Below are 23,293 nucleotides of genomic sequence, written 5' to 3'. Positions count from 1 at the left end.
CATCACTCATCATGATAACCTCATTTCAACTGAAACAAAATCTCAGACGTCATTCCCTCCCCCCTTTTTTTATTCGCCTATAATAAGGTCTACAGTCTAGGGAGCTTTCAGGCTGAACAATGCATTGTCATTTACAAAATGAAAATCTGGAATTATACGCTCACTGACATTTACATCAGTAGCAATTCATGCAGCAAAAAGCCATATGCCATGCACCTCTGATTTAACCAAATTATGGAAACATACATTAGAAAGAAGAAATACAAATTCAAAGATGAGAGGGGTTCTCAGGGTTTGATTTTTATCAGCAGTTTAAACAGAGAATGACAGGGGCAATATCACAACATATTTTGTTTGGGTGACAGGTTATATCATTTCACTGACTGACTGGGACAGCCTGCATGAAAGTAACAGAACTTCTTCCAGTGCCAAACATTTGTACAGAGAGTACAAAAAAGCACAGTTAGTAGTTCACAGTACAATCACCCTATTGAAAGCTAAGGGTGGTTTTTTGGCCCTATTTGCACCCACAGTGATGAAAATGAAGAGTGCTTTGAAAACATGAAGAGCCAACAGGTTTTTAAATGGCCACCTACAGGGTGTTAAAGCAGACCTGTATGAGATCTACAGTAATAAATGGTCTTAATTAGGGAATCATAGAATCATAGAATATCAGGGTTGGAAGGGACCCCAGAAGGTCATCTAGTCCAACCCCCCGCTCGAAGCAGGACAAATTCCCAGTTAAATCATCCCAGCCAGGGCTTTGTCAAGCCTGACCTTAAAAACCTCTAAGGAAGGAGATTCTACCACCTCCCTAGGTAACGCATTCCAGTGTTTCACCACCCTCTTAGTGAAAAAGTTTTTCCTAATATCCAATCTAAACCTCCCCCACTGCAACTTGAGACCACTACTCCTCGTTCTGTCATCTGCTACCATTGAGAACAGTCTAGAGCCATCCTCTTTGGAACCCCCTTTCAGGTAGTTGAAAGCAGCTATCAAATCCCCCCTCATTCTTCTCTTCTGCAGGCTAAACAATCCCAGCTCCCTCAGCCTCTCCTCATAACTCATGTGTTCCAGTCCCCTAATCATTTTTGTTGCCCTTCGCTGGACTCTCTCCAATTTATCCACATCCTTTTTGAAGTGTGGGGCCCAAAACTGGACACAGTACTCCAGATGAGGCCTCACCAATGCCGAATAGAGGGGAACGATCACGTCCCTCAATCTACTCGCTATGCCCCTACTTATACATCCCAAAATGCCATTGGCCTTCTTGGCAACAAGGGCACACTGCTGACTCATATCCAGCTTCTCGTCCACTGTCACCCCTAGGTCCTTTTCCGCAGAACTGCTGCCTAGCCATTCGGTCCCTAGTCTGTAGCTGTGCATTGGGTTCTTCCGTCCTAAGTGCAGGACCCTGCACTTATCCTTATTGAACCTCATCAGATTTCTTTTGGCCCAATCCTCCAATTTGTCTAGGTCCTTCTGTATCCTATCCCTCCCCTCCAGCGTATCTACCACTCCTCCCAGTTTAGTATCATCCGCAAATTTGCTGAGAGTGCAATCCACACCATCCTCCAGATCATTTATGAAGATATTGAACAAAACCGGCCCCAGGACCGACCCTTGGGGCACTCCACTTGATACCGGCTGCCAACTAGACATGGAGCCATTGATCACTACCCGTTGAGCCCGACAATCTAGCCAGCTTTCTACCCACCTTATAGTGCATTCATCCAGCCCATACTTCCTTAACTTGCTGACAAGAATACTGTGGGAGACCGTGTCAAAAGCTTTGCTAAAGTCAAGATACAGTACATCCACTGCTTTCCCTTCATCCACAGAACCAGTAATCTCATCATAAAAGGCGATTAGATTAGTCAGGCATGACCTTCCCTTGGTGAATCCATGCTGGCTGTTCCTGATCACTTTCCTCTCATGCAAGTGCTTCAGGATTGATTCTTTGAGGACCTGCTCCATGATTTTTCCAGGGACTGAGGTGAGGCTGACTGGCCTGTAGTTCCCAGGATCCTCCTCCTTCCCTTTTTTAAAGATTGGCACTACATTAGCCTTTTTCCAGTCATCCGGGACTTCCCCGGTTCGCCACGAGTTTTCAAAGATAATGGCCAATGGCTCTGCAATCACAGCCGCCAATTCCTTCAGCACTCTCGGATGCAACTCGTCCGGCCCCATGGACTTGTGCACGTCCAGCTTTTCTAAATAGTCCCTAACCACCTCTATCTCCACAGAGGGCTGGAATCCAGGGCTGGAATGAAAGAGCGGAATCCATTCAGTCAGGGGAATCCAGGATTTTAGAAAAGGAGACCCATCAGAAGTTTGCAAATATTCAACAGAACTCTTATGTTTAGTCTGAGCTGTGTTGCATGATAGAGAGAAGGGGGAAGCTAAGGCTAGACCACTGTAATTCTTATTAGAAAATGAATAATAAACCACCACTGTAAAATAAAATAAGAAACTAAGCAGCAGGATGAAATAAACCTAAGACACTGCATATCAAGAGCAAAGATTTTATTTTATTTACCTAGATGCTTTGATTGTAATGAATGTTTTGTCGACCCACACCCTTTTGTTCCCTCCCTAGAGGGCATTCATCCACCTCAGAGGGCAGAGGTGATACATCGGGAGCCGGGGGGTGGGGGGGCAGGAGGGGGGATGCCGGGTCAAGTTCCACCACAGCCGCTGCCGGGGTGGGAAGAAGGGGCGTGGCCAGAGCTGGAGCAGAAGGGGCAGGACCAGAGCCTCTTCTGGCCACGCTGGGACGCTGCCCACTGCAGCGCAGCAGCTGCCTGGGAGAGTGCCTGGCTGCCCCCTGCACAGGCTCGACTTCTGGGGCCAGTGGCCGAGCGACCTGGAGCCCTCCTTCCTCCCTGGCACGCTTGCAATGAGCCCCTGTCCCCAGAAGCTGAGACCGGGCAGGAAGCGGACAGCCACTGCCACCCTCCCCACCAGACTCTCTCCAAGGTAGCTGGCTATGCTGCATGGAGCAGAGAACGGGAGTGGGTCCGTCCCACTCCCTGCCCAGGCCTGGCTGCCAGGGAGGGCAGCCAAACACGCTGAGGGAGAGCCGGCACAGTCGGAGGACAGAGCACCCCTCCCTCCCCCAACACAGGTAACGTAGGGTGGGGAGGGGGCAGCAACAGCCTGGGGGCCCCAGGCTGGGCGGGAGGGGGAGACATGTGGAAACGTCACATGTCCTCCCCTTTTGCTGGTGCCTCCCCCCACAGCATGGGGAGGCACCAGCCGTCTATGCCTGAGGGCCTGTCTACACTTCAGCGCTACACTGGTGCAGCTGTGCTGCTGTAGTGTTTAGTGAAGATGCTATCTACTCCGACAGGAGAGCATAGGTAATCCACTTCCACACCCTGAGCGACGAAGGTATACCAACGTAAGTTTGTAATGTAGACCAGAGCTCAGTCCTCTCCTCATGCAAAATCACCTTTTCGGTGGAATACAATTTTTGATTTTTAAAAAACAACAACAATATGTAATAACCCAAGTATTACCTTGTTCTCTCTCTGCACTTCCTATTTGCCATGTAATTGAAAGGTGAACTGGAAAGCAAAATAAAAGTGAAAAACTGGCCTCATTGAAGTCAATAGCAAAACTGCCATTGATTTCAATGGGGCAGGATTTCACCCTTAAAATGTTTTCCCCGTAACAATTCCTTCCTGATAAAGACCTACGTGATTATTTCAGTGTATCCTCTCCCACCCTGCTACAATCACATTAGAAATACAAAGCCCTCTCTTACCACTGGAGGACCTTGGCAAGGCCTTTGGATTACATAAAATAAGGGGCCACACAAATCTGTAGCCTGAGCTTTATTCTTAGCTCCTTACCCTGATAAAATGATTCACATGGCTGTACCTTACAACTGCACAGAGCTCCCATGAATTCAATGGAACTCAATATAGAGGTCACATAACTTTCTGCCTCCATGGATAATTTTACAGGATTACTGCATTGATCAGCATCCCACTTACTGCACAGCTCCAGTTATAGCCTGATGTGACACCCCTATTTTAGGAAGGTCTTCCAAAGATTACAGAGCCACCTGGCAAAGACAAGGAAGTGACAACATGATATTTTCAGTGTAAAAGCTAGATTTAAAAAAAAAAAAAAGTTATGAGCTTGCCTTTGCATATTATAGAGGGCAGAAAAGAGCCAGCAGTTTTTTTTCTTATTGCTTCAAAGGAGGGCTGTCAAGTGATTAAAAAAATTAATCGCGATTAATCATACTGTTAAACAATAATACAATACCATTTATTTAAATATTTTGGATGTTTTCTACATTTTCAAATATATTAACTTCAATTACAACACAGAGTACAAAGTGTACAATGCTCACTTTATATTTACTTTTTTATTACAAGTATTTGCACTGTAAAAAAAACAAAAGAAATAGTATTTTCAATTAACCTAATATGTACTGTAGTGCGATCTCTTTATCATGAAAGTTGAACTTACAAAAAAACCTGCATTCAAAAATAAAACATTGTAAAAATTTTAGAACCTGCAAGTCTACTCAGTCCTACTTCTTGTTCAGCCAATCGCTCAGACAAATAGTTTGTTTGCATTAGCAGGAGATAATCCTGCCCACTTCTTGTTTACAATATCACCTGAAAGTGATAACATGTGTTCTCATGGCACTGTTGTAGCTGGCATCACAAGATATTTACTTGCCAGATGCGCTAAAGATTCATATGTCCCTTCATGCTTCAACCACCATTCCAGGGGACATGCTGATGACGGGTTCTGCTCACTAACAATCCAAAGCAGTACGGACTGATGCATGTTCATTTTCATTATCTGAGTCAGATGCCACCAGCAGAAGGTTGATTTTCTTTTTTGGTTGTTCGGGTTCTGTAATTTTCGCATCAGAGTGTTGCTCTTAAGACTTCTGAAAGCATGCTCCACACCTCATCCCTCTCAGATTTTGGAAGGCACTTCAGAGTCTTAAACCTTGTGTCAAGTGCTGTAGCTATCTTTAGAAATCTCCCATTTGTACCTTCTTTGCGTTTTGTCAAATCTGCAGAAAAAGTGTTCTTAAAATGAACGACAACATGTGCTGGGTCATCATCTGGAGACTGCTAGAACGTGAAATATATGGCAGAATGCAGGTAAAACAGAGCAGGGGACATACATTTCTCCTCCAAGGAGTTCAATCACAAATTTAATTAATGCATTATTTTTTTAAAGAGCGTCATCAGTGTGGAAGCATGTCCTTGGAATGGTGGCCGAAGCATGAAGGGGCATATGAATGTTTAGCATTACCTAGCATGTAAATACCTTGCAATGCCAGCTACAAAAGTGACATGCAAATGCCTGTTCTCGCTTTCTGGTGACTTCGTAAATAAGAAGAGGGCAGCATTATCTCCTGTAAATGCAAACAAACTTGTTTGTCTTACCGATTGGTTGAAGAAGAAGTAGGACTGAGTGGACTTGTAAGCTGTGAAGTTTTACATTATTTTATTTTTGAGTGCAGTTATGTAACCAAAAAAAAATCTACATTTGTAAGTTGCACTTTCACAACAAAGATTTCACTACAGTACTTGTATGAGGTGAATTGAAATATACTATTTCTTTTATCATTTTTACAGTGCAAATATTTGTAATAAAAAATAATATAAACTTTGATTTCAATTACAACACAGAATACAATATATATGAAAATGTAGAAAAACATCCAAAATATTTAATAAATTTCAATTCATATTCTATTTTTAACAGTGTGATTAAAACTGCAATTAATTGCGATTAATTTTTTTAATCACAATTAATTTTTGAGTTAATCGTGTGAGTTAACTGCGATTAATCAACAGCCCTACTTCTAAGTTCAATTTAAATGCTTACAATCTCATAAAACCCAACTAAATTAACTTTTTTTAAAAACAGGAATGCATTCTTTACAATATTAGTTGAGGCTGGGGTTTTCAAAAGGGCCTAAAGGAGTTAGGTTGAAGAGGATGAAAAATGTTATCTACGGGACAAGTGCCTTTGATCTGAACAACCCCAAATTTTCAGGTAAGAATGTTGAAATTTTAATCTGATTTTTGCATTCTGACCCATCTGTAGATACAAGACTGCATCTTCTCTACTTAACCTCCTGGTGCCTCTTGCAGTAATTGTCTTGGTTTGGCAATATAGTGGGATACTAATGTAGATCAGAAAGATATAGATAAACACAGATGAAGTTATATACCAAAGCCATTTTAAAATTAATAGCTGATGAAGAATACATTTGCTAAATGGATAAATTTCCAGTGCACTAAAAGGGCAGATTTAATAGAATATTGACCAGATGCAAGAAGAAATTTCTTAAATGAATAGATTTACCACATAACATACCAAAGTGCATAGTTTAAAACAGCAAAGCCCTTTTAAACAAATGGGTGCTAATGGAATAGACCTGATAACCTCACTGCACCCAACAGGTTTCTACTATTCTTGAATAGTAGTTTTCAATTAAAAAACTCATCTTTCTATATATGCCATACAGTAGACTTGTAAAATGAGTTATAATTGCCAAGTGTTTCGCTAACTTCATGCACTGCACAATTAATAACAATATATTCATAGCAATTATCTGTTTCCAATAAAAATGAATAGAGTGCTAATAGCCTCAGGTGGTTAATTTAATTTGCACCAATCTACTGGAGACTGAGATATACAACATTTATTCTACAGGAGAATTATTCATTTTGCAGTATCTCCGACCAATATAAACAAAAAATTATCAAATGAAATTCTAATAAGGCTAACAGAAGGGTATAATCATTCAGCTATCCCAACATTTTCCCTAGTTAGATGCAAACATTTCATTTCTAAAGTCAACCCAGAAGAAATTACATTCACTGCTTCACAAATGTTGAAGTGCCCATAAGAAAACAATTAACACTTTTGTGAACATCTGTGAAGAGCTACTTAGCACAGCGCTATTAAAAAGAAAAGCATGGTCTGCACACTGGATTTTACTTTTCACTTTTATTTTTCCATTACCTATTTTTTCCCTTTCAGGTGGCACTGCAGGTCCTTTAATGTTCCCTTTCTCCTTTACCTGTCTCCCCAACCCTCATCACGGTACCTCTTTCTGACTGTCCATTAAGCGACTGGTTTCCCTCAGCAAAGGATATAAGCAGTTTCTGTGATTCAGGACCTTTGAGGGTCCTGCTAAATAGATGAAAGACTTTTGCAACCAGTTGAGGCTGCTCCATAAATCTAGCGGCAGTGTGATGCAGTGGATTGGGCAACGGGTGAGCAAGGAGATGTTCTAGAGACCTAGGTCTATACCTCATTATGCTATTGGCTTCCTGTGTGATCTTGGGCAACTCAGACCTAAAGAAGAGCTCCTATAAAAGATATTACCTCACGCATCTTGTCTCTCTTGGGCAAGTCACTAATATCCTTGTGCCTGTGTTCCCTATATATAAAATGGGGATAATACTTAGCTAACTCTGAACAAAACATGCTAAGTATTATTTCTATCAGTAGAGGGAATCACTTGAGAGTGATACAGGACACTTTCTCCTCTTTTTTCAGTGTTTTGTGCTGCCCCGTGGGAACAGAGTGAATGTGAATTTGGACTTAATGTTAAGTGGCATTTAGAAGGCATGGTCAGTTCTTGTTGTTATACTCATGAAACTGGAATTCACCAAAAAGTCCAAATTAAAGCCCAGATTTCAGACAAAGTCTGTGAGCTCCACACAGTTTGTCATCATTCCAACCACACACTGTACCACCTTCTTGCCAGAGGATGCCTCAAGGCAGGTGACTGAGTGCTTGCTGCAGTGGCTCCAGGCTGACGACTTCACTCTCCCTGGACAGCCCCCATAGTCCCTACTTTCAAACGGTATTTGAAAATACTCTTTTCCCAAGTGTTCTCTATTCATCACAAGTAATGCTGGACCAAAAACCACTTGCCTCCCTCAGTACATTGCTTACATAATTATTCAGTTTTAAATCCTGCTCTTGAACAATTAGTCATATTCTAAACCTGCCCTTGAGTAATTATACATTCTAACTATGCCTACAACATGAAGTCACTAGAGAATCTGAGAAAGAACAGCATAGTCCTTTCAAATCCTCACCAAGCAGAAAAACAATATTTTTCATTTTTTATATTATGCTCATTGTCTTTTCTGTTATCTTGTCATAGAACAAGGAAAAATGTTCAGAGTGTTGGAGTGTATCACCAATAAATGTCTTTTGTGGTCATCAAATGCCTCAGCACTTGCTTTGGTATTTAATTACAGGATTCACAAAAGATATGTATTGCTTTTATCTGCTGCCAGTGTGAATGTTACCTATTAAATTTACTACTGACCAACACAGAGCACTGTTTGTTAAATGTATGCCTACAATATGTCTCATATAATTTATGTATGTTCTTAATATAATCTCATAAATTATCAATTTATGCCCCATTCCTGCACTGGGATCTAGTACCATGGACTGCCGTTGCCAGTGAGACATTCCAATAAAGTCACTGGGACTCCTCATGGATACACAGGTCTAGGGCCTTATTGTGGTTCGCCTACAAGAAATAGCTAGGAAGATGTATCTGTCTTGTATAGTAATTTGAAATTACAGTTTTAATTGAACTTTGCAAAGTTTATAGCATATAGCATTAATTGGCAATAAAAATATATCTTCAGTATCTGAGAAGGATGACCTCAAATGACTACATGGTAAAATGTATGAATTATATTTCCGCAATGAGGGAAAATCTTGACAATAAGACATCTTAACTCTCTAGTTTTTTTAAAAAAGCTATAGGTTTAGGAATTTATTAGATTTCCTCCTGCAGCAGTTGCTTCAATCAAAGCAGGAGCTGTAAGGACTTTAAAAGCTTTGGATTTTGGTGGTCCATGGCTTTATCTTGGGAAGGTCATTCTGTCAGCCTTCTTGAAATGATACAGTCTACACCTTCATTACCACTAGAAAATCTTAAATGTGAATACACTACAATAGATTTACTCCTTAGAGCTGTACTATGAATTTTCTTGAACTACCTGGGTGCTGTGGTTTCTGCAAGACAGAGACTTTTGTATATTTATTGATTGAGAACCATTTGAGGTCAACAGTAAGTCCAGGAAGACTCAGGATTTACAATTCCAATTGAACAAGAAGCTGCCAAGAAGCCTTAAGTTGAGCAGTCTGATGGATGAATGTTCATGCAAGACAACCAGACAGATCCCTTTGAAATGCTGAACAGTCTGAGTTTGAGTCACTGCAAATGGTTACAGTAGTTTAATACTTTGAGAAAGTGTTTATATTTAAGAATAAAAATAGTTGATTTATAGCCTCACCAGATTTTCAGGGTGAAAACCAGGATTCTTGTCCTGAAGGAGAAAAGTTCACATTCTATGGTTTTATTGGGGATGACAGAGATTTGAACAGGAGATTTTGACATGCTAGTCACAGTTGAGTCAGGAGCCACCGACTTACATTTAGGCTCGCCGCTCTCAGAAGTCCCTAGAATCTCATACTCAACATGGATGTGACTCTGTGTGTGGAGGAGGACTGGCCTCGAGGGGCTGCTCACAGAGAGACTTCATGGAGGCTGCAATGGTGACATTATCATATGACAGACATGGGGGTGATCCATGAGGTGCATATGCACTCACCTATTCTGCTGTCATATTCACCCGCTCACATGGCCAACTGCTCCTTCAGATGACCAGTGAATGCAGGGGGTTTACAAAAACCAGGATGTGTGACCCTGTTTACTACTCACTGCTGGGGTGCCTCCTTGTGGCTTATCTGGGGATTAGCTCTCAACTGGTTTGACACCCCCTTCTTTGGTTGCTTGCCCCGGACTCCAGTTACTAGTTTTTGCAGCGAAGACACAGTCTCTGATGAAATGGGCAACAAAGGGCCAATAAACACAAGCTGTTGTGGTGTGGTAGGTTTATGTGATCACCAAACATCTTTTACATAGGACACCAAACAGCCATCTCTCATTTAGTCCCTATTAAGCTAGATGTAAACCTGCACCCTGCTTTTGAAAGGTTCTGTATTCCATTACCAATCCCCTGGACTAACTCAGTGCCCCCTAGTTCACCCACATTAATCTCAGACCCGTCAGTAAAACTGAGACACAACCTTTCCCTGTACCAATATACAACATGTATGATTACGTACAGCTAGGAAAGATTATTATATTTACAAAGGCACAAACCATATCGTACTTTTACAAACAACAACTGATGACATAGCATGCTAAAGGCTCTTTGATCACCTGTGCACTCCAAAACCAGACATGTTTCAAATAAAGTGAAGTTGTTTCCATTTGCATGTCTAACTACATCTTAATTTTTCTACAATACCCACCAGATATGAATAATGTAAGCCCTAAAGTATGTCATAAAGGTACAATATAAGTTTAGCTGCCTGACTGAATTATTCTATACAGACTTCTACCTTTATATTAAGACTCTGAAAAAAGGTTACAGTTATAACAGCAACATCCCTCTTCTTTAAGATATGAGGAACATTAGAGTTTCTTTCTAATGCATGCAAGTGTAATAGCCAGGGCTGACAAGAAGTTTAATGAGGGAGCGTTTAAAAGAAAAAGCATGAGATCTTACATAGGTCTTTGAAAACACACAACAGAATTCTTCAAACAGTATGCTGCTGTTAAAAAGCTTTAAAATTAATGAACAGTGGTGGAATCTCCCCAGCATTGAGTGCAGTGGCTGGATTTCACCACTGAAAAGTCTTTATCTATGGTTTACTGAGACCTTAAGAATAGACTAAGGAACCAATGGGAAAGTAGTGGGGAGTTCCCAACTATTCGACTTTTAGCAATCTAACCCTTCTATGGTGTGAGAGGTGGAGAATAAGTCTCCAAATGTGCCCACAAGCTAGGTTGTAAAACCTCTTAATACCTATAGAATGTCCAATTTACTTTGATTAATCAAAATTTAAATTAATAGAGCTATCCCTTCTTCATTATGATTAAAGATCACAGAGTAGCTCTCAAGCAGAAATGTTAGGTTCCAAGAGCCTTACTCCAGTATACCGAGTTTCCAACTGAGCTTCGGGGAAAAAGAATTCCACATCTCAAGTGATTAACAAACAGTATGAAAGTGGTACTTTCTGACATTACCAGGACGATAAAAGTTATTCTAACTAAAAACTGATCTTAAGACTTATGAAGATAGAAAGTGAGGAGAAGCAATTTGTCATGTATGACAACAAACTGCATCCTTTGTGCTGTCTCCAAAGAGGCACTCATCTGTAAAAAAAAGGGCTAAAAGATCCTATCCTTTTAAAAGTTTAAATAGTACATTAGAACAGAAAGGCAACTGTGCTTGGTCTTCCAAAGAACCCTAGAGCAATGTATAATACCGAAAAATAAATCTATTAAGTTTCATCCTCCACTGAATCTTTTTGGAGACTGTCGTCAGAAATGGGACTGCCCTATTACACTAATCCACTAGGATAACTAGTTGCATATTCTCAGTTTGGTGTGAAGGCAATTATATACCAAATCCTTATTGGGCTGGGATGATAATATAGCTTCAGTGATCAACATCCATTCATGCACTTGTTAAATACAGTCACTTATTTTGATGACCTCTTTAAAGGTGTTGGCATATTTATACATGTGAGTTAAATTTTCAAACTATCCAGCGAATTGTCTTGCCAATGCATTTTTGGGTAGTAAATAACTGTACCTCTTGGCCAGTAAACTACACACAACACTAGTGTGCTTTTTTATGGGCATCCCTTCCTCCTTTTGCCAGAGTGTATGTCCTCATTGGCAGCTACCTGTATCTAAAAGATGGCCAGTCCACACTGTGTCTTGAAGATCCACCACTACTTCATCTAGGGAATACTGTTTTTCCTCACTTAAGCAGCCAACCCTCTTTCAGCTACATTTCAGTTTGGCATTAGGCATGAAGCATCCAAGTCTAATGCCAATAAGACTCTGTGTATTGAACACTGGAGCTGTTGGAGCTGCATCAACTTCTCTATTCCCAGTCTTGGGCAAGGGTATCAAGAACCTGTCAAACGGGCCAGCAAGGATGAGGGTACTTGCTGGCAAGTCTGGCTGGAATATAGAATTCCAGACATCAGTGTTCAAATCTCTTCTAATAAGTCTTAGCACTGCAAGCTTTGTTACTTCAAACTCCAGCAGCTGACATGCATAACATTAAAGTTGCAGCAGGATCATGTCCACTCTTGAATATTTTACCACTTCAGCACTCAGGTCATCCAAATGAAATTAAAGGATGCACAAAATTATCACTGTTGTACTCTCCCTGCATTATTTACAACCTTGAAGGCTGCAGCATTTCAGAATGGTATTAACAATATAAAAAGGCAAAGTTTCCCCTCAAGCCAGGTTTTTTGCATTTATCTTCAGAGTCTGCAGTGTAACATAACTTTAATAGGTCAGAAAGCCTCCACAGACCCTCCCATCCACTGCTCTTTGGTTTCTCAGTGTTGACATGCAAGGAATTTACATAGAAGAAACCCAGGAGAGAAGTAAGTGGGAGAGGAATGTATAAATCCCTTGGGCCTCAGTTAAGAGCACACATCCATGTCTTAGAACTACTGTCAACTAATTTCCCCTCTCTTGCCTTGTTGAAGTCTTCAGAGGTTGCCCTCATTTCCTTCCACGTCTTATTCAACAGCTGGATGCAGATGCAGAAAAACTCCTCAAATGATCTGTCGTGCGTGAAGAACATGGGGTGGAAATCATTGCAGGTCTCACTGGCTAAAGACGTAAGAGAAGGGGAAAATAAAATATTAACAGGCAGGACCCAAACTGGAAAAAAAACACCCGCATCTGGAAAATACGGTAATTCCTAGGAACTGTATTTCTAACCAGGATAGAGGTGTAAACACACCACTTTGGAAAGCCAGCCCTGGTCTGCAATGTAAAAGTGAATGAGACACAGTGTAGAACCTCTTTGCAGGAAAGGGCAACTAGATGCTTGCCTGGATGGTCTCTCAGAGGTGACGGCAAGTTGTTTGTGCAGAGCTTTACCGTCCAGGCTAGGATGAAGAAAGGCATAGACAAAACTCCAAGCCTAGTCATCAAAAGAAGAACCTACCCCTCTGTTAGCAGTATGTACACCAAAGCCATGCTGACTGAGAAGCGGACACTGAACCCAAGCAGTAAGAGGATACAAAACCATCGTCTGATCAAAGAACAAGCTCTGCTAGCAGTAGCTGATGAGTTCCCGTTTTCTGTGGCGGTATGCCACAGAGGTATCAGAGAAAGTGATTTTCTATGTGAAAGTGTAGAGATGTTTAAATATATACAGCTAAAATAAATGTTAACAAACAGCTAAACAGAGTCCTGTTCCACATATCGACAAAGTTTTTTCTAAAGGAGAGACTGAATACAAACTCTCTCTGTGCAATTCTCTTCAACCCTAAAGTCAAGCATACATTTAAAAACAAAAGAAAAAAAGAGAGAAGAGAAGGCCTGTGAGACACAAAAAGGAAGAAGATATTCTGCCCAAAGAGGTTGTCCTCTCCTGTAGGACTTACTGAGTTATGGCCAGATTTTCAGAATCTTAGGGCAATGGCAGCTGCTGGGAGTTGAGCACTTTTGAAAATCTGGCCACTGGTGACCAATTGCCCCAAAGGACATTTTACCACCTATGCTGCTGCAATTGATGCAGTTTCTGTCACCAGGCTGCTTGCCAGCATCACAAAGACTATCGGGTAGTCTGAGCCCATCCTTGATACATCCATCCTTCATCTCAATTAACCTTAGCTCTCCTCCACATCAGCTAATTAACCTTAGCTTTCCTCCACATCAACAGCCTCCTAATCTTCCTCATTAGCAACTCACAGACTTTTACAGCAGCAACCTCACCTACCGTCAGGAACAAAGGAGTAGTCAAAAGCAGCCTATGTGACATATTACTAGAACAGTAACATCACGTACCCTTTGGGCAAACTGCTTCCCAACCTGCGCTCTCACACATGCCTCACTATCCTTAGTAACCTCTTCCTCCAGATTAAATTTGCCAGATTAGACATGAAAACTCTTTGGGGGTATCCAGACAGAACTACCTGACTGAGAGATCCCCAGTGATGAGGAACACATGCCTCTTTTCCTGAGCCTGGCTCCTTGCCTGCTACAGCCCCATGGGAGTGATGCCTCTTTTTGAAACCTGTCTTTCTGTTTGGTATGTATAATTACCTTTGCCATAGCAGTTGCTGCTGCTATAGGAGCACATTGTGCATGGAATTACTTAGTGCCTCAAAGAAAAAGGGTCTCTGATCTTTCCTGAGGTACAACATTCCAATTATGGAGGCAAAACTCTGAAGCTTAATCGCACACATGAGGTTTAATTGTAATGTCAGATCAAAATATAATCAATTTCTTGGCTATAGAGCTAGGGACGGAGTTAATTTAGGAGTTCAGGTCACATTCTAATCAAATGAAATCCATTCACTTCCAAGGCTGTGCAGTCAAGGGCAAATTGGTCAAGGCAGCAGCTCAGTTTATGAGTAAGGCCTCCTTCCCTTAAAAAAATAAAATGCCAGCGGCCTGGTTTTCAGAGCACCTTCAGCTTCCCTCCATTTCAATTGGAGTCATGAGTGCCCAGAATTTCCAATTATCAGGTCTTCAGCCTGTAATAATGGCAGTGGCACAAAAGAACAGGTTTCTCAGAGCGTGCTTGTCCTTAAATCATAAAATATTATAACGATGAGGAGAAATAAAATAATGTCAGGCAGAAGAATGCAGTCAGTGCCGTGGCTGTGTAAATCAGACCATGAAACAAGGCAGTAACTATGAGGTATGCTGGCCTCTCTAATCCTTCTCAGATTAATCCTAATCACAGTTCCTTCTTGTTTAAAAATAAATACATCAATAAATCAAAATTAATGTGAAATTTATGGATCCTCAGAAACTTGATCATCAATTCCAGGCATGCTCCTCATAATAAGTACCAAGCTGTATTCTTATTTTGATTGTTTAAAAAAAAATAAAAATAAAAATTGGGGGAGGCCAATGCTTTTCTAACTAGTCAACAGACTGCAACTTTCCTGCATCTGTTCAACTCAGAGAAAGAGTAAAAATAATTCCTCTCAATCCAAATGGGGCAACTCAACTCAATCAGAAGACCAGAGCCAATATGTCTTAAACCATGCTAATCCCAACTAACCAGACTCAAAATTCAGAACTGCATCATAAAGAGGTACCTCAAAATTTCCATAGACATCCAGATGGTAGAAAAAATTCCATGCTGAACTTCAGTAACACTTTTGTTTGTCTGGAAAACGACTCTTCCATGAAACTGGATAATTTTACATTCTTGAATCAATTATTATTATTGTAGTGTCTAAAAGCTCCAACCAAAATCACAGCCCATTTTACTAAATGCTGTATAAGTGCATAGTAAAAGAGAATCCATACTCCAAAGAGCTTTAAACCTAAATGGACAAGACGACAACGGATGAGAGAAAGGCAACATTATTATCCCCACTGCACAGATCGAGAACTGAGGCACAGAGAGATTATGTGAGCTGGTCAAAGTCACAGAACAGGGTGTTTGCAGCAGAAGCAGAAACTCTACCCATATCTTGAATCCCCGGCTGAATGTTTTCACCACAAGGCCATCTTTTCTCTCTGAGGAGTGGTCAAATTTAGAGAGTGGTCAATATTACTATGTAATATTTTGCACAGCTCTAAGTGGCAAGTTAAAACTGAGGTTCACTGTCAGACCAATTTGGGAAACATTGTATGGAGCCTACTTGTAATATTCCTGACGTTAGGCACAGCACTATCAAACACATTTCCATTTGCAGGAACTAGCCAAATTTATTATTAAATAAAAACACACAAATATAAGGCTACAGCTCAGGGACTTAAATCATCATAGTTACTTATCCTTGTTGAATGTTAATATTATGCCTTATAATAATGTTTCTCTGAGACCACCTTTGAAAGACAAATCAGAAGAAATATCTGGTCTGTATAAATCAGGCTGAGAATTTGCTAATTCTCCTTTCCTAGCAAAATTCTTATACCTACTTCTCTGAACTGGAGCTTTGTGTGCCACCTAATGGGATTCAAGTAATCCTTCAAACTTTTAGTTCCTCTCTGAGCATGATTTCAGGAAAGGAAGTGAAGCTAATTTACTGATCAGAAATGGCACCTGACAAAACATAGCTAATTTCTGGAAGGCAATATTTTAATGCATGCTTTTTTCAGAGATTTACCCAAGTACATGTTGGCTATTCTAAGAGACTTTTAGGCTCCCCAGATTACTCATATTTTAAATAGATTTGTTATGTTACCTTTTGTTTCCCCTCTCTGGGAAGAAAAGAACAGGAAAAATGAAAAAAACAAACAAACAAACAAAAAAAACTTGTCCCTCGCCTCCCTATTTCTGGAACCCCTTTTCTCATCAGAGAAAGAAACAAAATCATGGCAGGGTTCTTCCTCATGGCACTAAGAATAGGTTGATCTCTGCATGTTCACATCAGCCTGCTCTTGGAACGACAGTGTGTACAGTATGTTCTGATGAGTGACTGACATGGAGACCAATACAGATTTAAATTTCAAAGTGGGTACAGATTACAAGAAGTTCTCCATTCAAGACAGTTCCTGCAAAGGATGAATGAGCCAGTCCAACTGGCTGGAGTGTCAGCTTTTCACAACTCACAAGCATGAATCTAAGGCTGCTAGTTGAGCAGAAGGTGATATGCTATTGCACTGATATATGTAAGTTATATGGTTACCAATTCAACATACAGGTTTTGGGGAAAAAAGTCTGACCGAACCTCTTCCCCTCTCTTCAAAAAATTCCCAGTAGTCCTCCCCCTTGAAAAAACAAACCACCAGAAGTTTTTAATTATTATTGTTTTTAGCAATACTGGAAAAGTAATAGAAAGAAAAACAAAGAAAGAAGCAGGCACTGACAGAGCAGCAGAGCCTAATGCTAGGGCACTGGATTCACACTCAGAAGACTTAGGTTCTATTCCTGGTGCTGCTGCTGGCCTGTTGATGGACTGTGGGCAAGTCACTCACCCTCCACACTCCCATGCCTCAGCTTCTCCATTGTAAAATGGGGATAATGATAGTTACCTCCTCTGTAAAGTACTTTTGAGATCTACAAATGAAAAATTCTATATAAAAGCTAGATATTAATATTACTACTACTACTACATGAAAAATTAGCTTTAAAAATGAGAAACATATAGGCCATTACTTTCAAAATCAGCTCATGATTTTGGGTGCCCAATTTGGGACATCTTTAAGGGGCCTGTTTTCCAGAAGGCAGTTGTTAGCACTTTCAAAAGGGGCCAAATTATCTGAAAGATCTTAGCAACCACACTTTGAGACAGCTCAAGTAGGAAAGCCCAAAACTGCTACTTACTTATGAAAATCTTGACCATATTGTACGTACTATAGTCTAAATAAGTAAGAGAGTCCATCTTCTAGTGGAGCTATAAAAATCAACAAGACCAAAGACAATGAATAACCATGAAGCATAGAGTATTCCTTTAGTGTAATAAGTAGTAGAGTAGAGTGAAAGTTGCAGGGTGGGGGGGAAGGTCCATGAATATTTGTTAAAAATTAAACACTATTTCACTTCAGTTGTATTCCTACACCTTCTGTGCTTGATTTCTGTGAAAATTTCAGTGGTAGATTTACTTCACCACAAACATTTGCCATAAACTAATCTTAAATTTACACATTCAGCACACAGCCTGGGAATAGATATCTCAAAACCCCTTACAAAGTCCTTGTACAGAGACAATTAAGCAAGCTAGAGAAGGAGTTGACTTCACTCGTAACAGCTAGGACCACATTCACACCCCATTGCTATTGTAAACGTAGGGAGGGTGAAAATTAAATATAAATTCTGCATAAAAGCAATAAATTGTTCATGTCTAATTTTACTAGGAATTTGTGACAGTCTGTACCCCTATGTTCACCTCTTTTACAGGACCATGATACATTTTGTTCAAAGTATGCCTTGTGAGGTATCATTTGAAAATTCGTAATTTTCTAATTATTGTTGTTCTGGTAAAATATGTGTGGCAATATTACATGTAAAGTTATAAGATTCCTCTGTATGGTATTACTAAGACATGTTCCAAGTCTGGGGGAGCAGCCATAAACCAGTGCATCGACAACACTTAAAGAACAAAGGAAGCAGCATTGGACTGGAGGAGGGATCCTAACTGAAAGAGATTCAGCCAGTAAGCCTGCTGAAACATGTGGTGAGAGACACTTAGCTTTGAATTCACTCTAGCTTGTTAACTTGGCATTAGTTGTGTTTTACTTTTATTTTCTTGTAACCAATTCTGACTTTTGTGCCTCATCACTTAATCTACATTTTGTAGTTAACAAACTTGTTTTATGGTTTTTATCTAGACAGTTTGTTTGGATTGAAGTGTTTGTGAAGCTCCATTTGGGACAACAGGATTTGTGCATATCAGTTTGTATTAATACAATGACAGACTTTATTTGAGCTTGTAAAGGAGAGAGCTGGGCAGTACAAAATGCACATTTCTGGGGGAAAGTCTGGGACTGGGAATTTGTTGGTGTTGTTCGACAATGTAATTTACGAGTGGTTGGTTATAGCATTCACACAATATAACTGGAAGGCTGTGTGAGAGCAGACCAGGAGTGGTAGCTCTCATAGCAAAGTAGCGTAAAAGGCACACCAGGCTGAAGAACTGAGGGAACACAGCTGTTCATCAGTCCAGACTGTACCCTCGGTAATGTCACAGTACTTTAGACAAAATATGTGAGAGCCAAAAAGGAAAAGGTTGAAAAACGTCATACTCCAATTTAACTGCAACCTCTCCCTGCACAGCTAGCCCCCTGAAAGATTCAAAGCCAGAGAACTTCTTCAAGCTCTTCTCTTGATGTTAAGGATTATAAAGTCACTGTATAAGGAATGGAAAATAAAACAACGTGATTAATCACATGTAAAAACTCAACTTGGATGGCAATATGCACAATCAGTCCACAAAATAAAATCTGAAGATTTTATTGAGTAAATCTGGGTAATGAATAAATTTGATAAAACTGCTATATGACTGCAGATATTCCAAGAGCAGAGGGAGAGAGGCTAAATTAATCAAATAAATGATTCACTCAACCACATAAATAGGATCACTTGACATTAATGTTATCTCACTTAAACAGGGAGAGAGAGATATCTTTTATAACAAATCATTCTCTGCTCATTCCAAAGAACTCATTAGGTTTATCAGAAAAATACATTGAACTTTCCTCCAAGATATTGAAATGATTGAAGAGCTAGATAATTTGTTTAAGGAAAGTCTCAACAACTCAATTAATACTTAACTCTTATAATGTGTTTTTCATCCATAGATCTCAAAATGTTTATAGAGGAGATAAGTATCATTATCCCCATGTTACAGATTTGTACAGTGGTTAGAAAATGACTAGGACCTAGAGAATCTAGTCCAACTGTACCTACCACGATACTGCCTCATCTTGGGTATGACATTTAACCTCTTTCAGGGATTGTCTTCATGGTGAGGTAATGTGCTTTAGAGGGTTGTGACTTCTAAAGGGTACTAATGTGCTGCTCATTAATTGGTCTGTGTAAACTACTTTAATGTAGTGTTGTTTAAAATGGCACTATGTTAACGTGCACTAGGGAACCTTTACTGTGCATTAGCATGGTCTACACGGATCAATTAATGTGCAACACGTTAGTGTGCTTTAGAAATCATACTCCATATAGCACATTACTCCAAATGTAGCCAACTCCTTACTGTCTTCTCCTAGTTTCCCAATTAATAAAATGGAGATAATATTTTAACTGCACAAGGGTGTTGTGAGGCTTAATTGATGTTTCTCAAGTGCTGCAAGATCCACAGGTGAGAGTTGTAGTGTGGGCAACATATACAACATACACTCCGCATGGTTTTCTAAATAATATTTTACAATAATAAAAGACAACATGAAGAGCAACTAAGTCTCATTAGTTCTCTCAAGAGAAGGGGGAGTATTGTAGCTTTTGCTTCTCCTTGAAGATGAGATATATCAAAAATAACTACTGCCATGACCATTTTTACTCACAATATTGAAAATTCTCTCAATAGACACAGAATGTAAGAAGAAGTGTGCCTAATACTACAGAAATATTGCCATTTGTCACGATAACTACACTGCTGCTCCCCACAGTCTACAAGCAGTAATTCTGAAGTAAATCTTTTGGTACATTTCTACCAGAGGATAGGAAAACAATGTAATTTAAGACAAGGAAAGGTCATTGTGACAGGGCTACAAGAGCAATGCAATCATGAAGACGTAACATTGCTGCCAATTGAGTAATTTTCTTTCCATTGGAACAATACTGCTTAGAAGACTCAAGGACTATTAGAACAGAAGCTACTGAACCTTTTCTTAGAAACGTACAGCATAATATAACAACACTTCAGCCGCAAAACACGGAGCAGAAAATATTATAGACAAATCAGCTGCTTTTGTTAAGTCCAAGACAAGAAATAATTTGCTGAGGTTTTTTCCTGTGTGGTACAAAGCAAAAAGGATAAGATTGCTCAAGGAACTAGCTTCCAGCGCTGCAGACCTGGGGATAAGTTCACAGCTGATGTAAGAAGATACCATTCCATTGGTGAAAGTGGAGATGCACTGTTTTAAATCAGCAATGAATCTGGCCCATTGTCACACTTTGCATCTAAGAATTTGAAACAATCAGGGTTCAGACACCACCAGGGGAGAACAGAACACCACCCCAAACAAGCAGTTAAACCAACTTATTGCTATTATGTCATTGTACTATAAAAATATATCAAGTATGATCCTTTTTGAAAGCTTGTAATATTCTGAATTTGACGGTCATTATGAGAGATGTATATAGCCCGTGGTTATGAATTTATATATTCCAGCATGTAGAAAACTGTTCTCAGCAGGGCAGTGAGCAGTCAAGCAGGTGGCAGGGGTAGGGGGCACCTCCCAAGCCAGGTGTTTACACAAAATCAGGTTCAAGTAACTATCCATTGTCCAGCTCAGGAAAAGACAATGATGGACCATTACAGACAACTGGGAAGACATTGAGACAACTGAAATGGAAAAGAACATCTGGGCTGTCAAGTCAAGAGAGAATTTCCCCATTCTGAATAACCATGAGTCACCATGGACTAAGGGTAAACAACAGAGGGTGGCCCAAAAGCAGGCTTGTAACTGATGATTTTTTTATTCAGAACTCAGAGCCCAGTGTTGGGGCAAAAGGCTGTCCATGAATGCTGGATCCCTCCCATAGCTACGAGGTATGATGGGAAACTATTTTAAGGCAGTAGGTAACTAACCATAATTATTTTCTGTATAACTTGTATACATTTGCTTTCCCTGACAGTTTCATCTATGAATCTGTGTTTTTTCTATTAAATAAGTTTTTTGTTTATTTTCACCCCAAGAAGGTCTTTGTGTGCAAGCCATGTAAAACATGTAAGCTGGTGCCTGGGGGGCTGGTTTCATGCCTTCGGAGATTAATGATCTAGAGGAGAATGGCCTGGGTGTCTGATAATTAACAACTTGGGGAGGACATGTCTAGGGAGACTCAGGACTGAAAGGCAGTTGGTGTCACCCTGCAAAGAGTAACTCGGCTGGCGAGAGACAGGGTGAGTCCTTGAGCTTGTGGACAGGCTAAGTGGTGTCAGAGATCTGAACAAAAGCTCCACCGCACAATGGCCCACAGGGTAACAGGGCAGGCAGTGACAGAACCCTTTATTAGTCTGGGTGGACCCCCCAAAAAACACCAAAAAAGTATGAAAGTCAATTGATTCTAGTCTCCATTTCTCATCAAAAAAGCACTGCACTCCTGGCTATCACTATAAGTCCCTGCCCAAAAGAGGCTTAGAACCAGAATAGCTAGGAGATTAGTACACAGATCTGCGTGCAGAAGCTTGTGCCAGCTTGCACTATGGTTGGCTTAAGACAGTGCTAGTGGTCACTCATTTCTATTAGCACCAAAGTTACCTACACACCTATTTTGGAAATGGTTAAACAGAAGACACTCCATGGGATAAACTGAACTTCTTTCCAACAGTATACATAATATTTGCACCACAATCTGTACCAAAATTACTCAGAAAAACCTGGGGTACAATGGATGTCCAACTACTAGTTTGCGTTGGCTAAAAAATGTTTAACTGTACTAGCATGGGTCTAAAATAACTAGCATGCCGCAAAATGGTAAACTCACACTCCTCCCCAAACATTTCAGACAGACATTTATTTGAACCAATGGTATTTCTGATTAGAGGAGTTACAGAGAAAATGAAGGGACAGTATATGTCCCCTCCAGCATGTAGCCCTTCTGCAGGTGTAAACATCACCTTCATTTTGTCTGGGTTAGGATTCAATTTCATCCAGGCAATGGAAAACAAAGATGCTGTGCACCCTCATTTTGTCATACGCGAGACACTGAGCTGTGTGTTGTCTGTATCATGACACCATATCCCAAATCACCTCACTAGCTTTCCCAAACAGTTTAACATGCACCTTGAGGATGGGTGGTGGCAAACTAGAACCCTGCCCCCGAAGGATTTAAGACAGCTGAGTGATTGTTCAAAATCTCCCTCTCTGATAGCTCAGAAAGAAACCATCACAAGAGTAAGCCCATCTACCCCACCAAAATGAAGGTGACAGGACCAGCAAAGGTCAAAATCCAGTCAACATAACCTTGTGATCAACAGTATCTAGACTGCTGATAGACTTAAAACAATTAGCACTGACATCTGTCATATCTGTGTTACTAGGAGATCAAAGGATGAAATCCCTGCAGACTCCCTGCTTTCCCAGGTCCAAAACAGAACTGAAAGAAATCAAAGGAACCAGATGAGTCCATAAGATTAAGCTTGCTTGGTAAGGAGAACTCACTTTACAGAGATCAGCAAATGTTTAGAACTAGCTGAATCAATCATATTTGCAATGGAATTGAAAACTGAAAGTTCTAGTTCAAAATTGCAGGCAGCAAAGAGAAATCCTAAGAGCAAAGAAATTAAGATCACTGAGAATACTAAAACCTCACATTTGATCAGAAAAATCAAACTGATGACACACAGAACCCATGTCATGTTGATAAGGGCTTCCCCTTACCTTCAGAAGAAACATTTATAGTTTTGTTCGTGATGAAATAAGAGGTGCTGGAAACAAATAATGCTGTATGTGCCTCTGTATTGTGTCACGATACATCATAGAGATCAACCAGGAAAGTACCCAGTACCCCTCTCAATCCCCACAGCACTCCTGGAATGAAAAACACTTATAAATAACAAATGCAGT

The 23,293-nt window shown here is 40.3% G+C and overlaps 1 protein-coding gene across 2 annotated transcripts in view; it reads right to left on the bottom strand.

Moving 5' to 3' along the window:
- Window positions 1–23,293, bottom strand: part of ELMO1 (engulfment and cell motility 1) — a 413,972-nt gene that overhangs the window by 122,900 nt on the left and 267,779 nt on the right. For both annotated transcript variants that reach the window (XM_073332875.2, XM_073332876.2), the window contains one exon: window positions 12,609–12,745. In XM_073332875.2, the coding sequence (XP_073188976.1) occupies window positions 12,609–12,745 (137 nt within the window). The remainder of the gene's footprint in view (window positions 1–12,608; window positions 12,746–23,293) is intronic.

The sequence above is a fragment of the Lepidochelys kempii genome, chromosome 2, assembly GCF_965140285.1.
Source record: "Lepidochelys kempii isolate rLepKem1 chromosome 2, rLepKem1.hap1, whole genome shotgun sequence".
Taxonomy (NCBI): Eukaryota; Metazoa; Chordata; order Testudines; family Cheloniidae; genus Lepidochelys; species Lepidochelys kempii.
The sequence above is the reverse complement of the archived record's forward strand: the minus strand, read 5'-3'. Positions and strand labels throughout refer to the sequence as shown.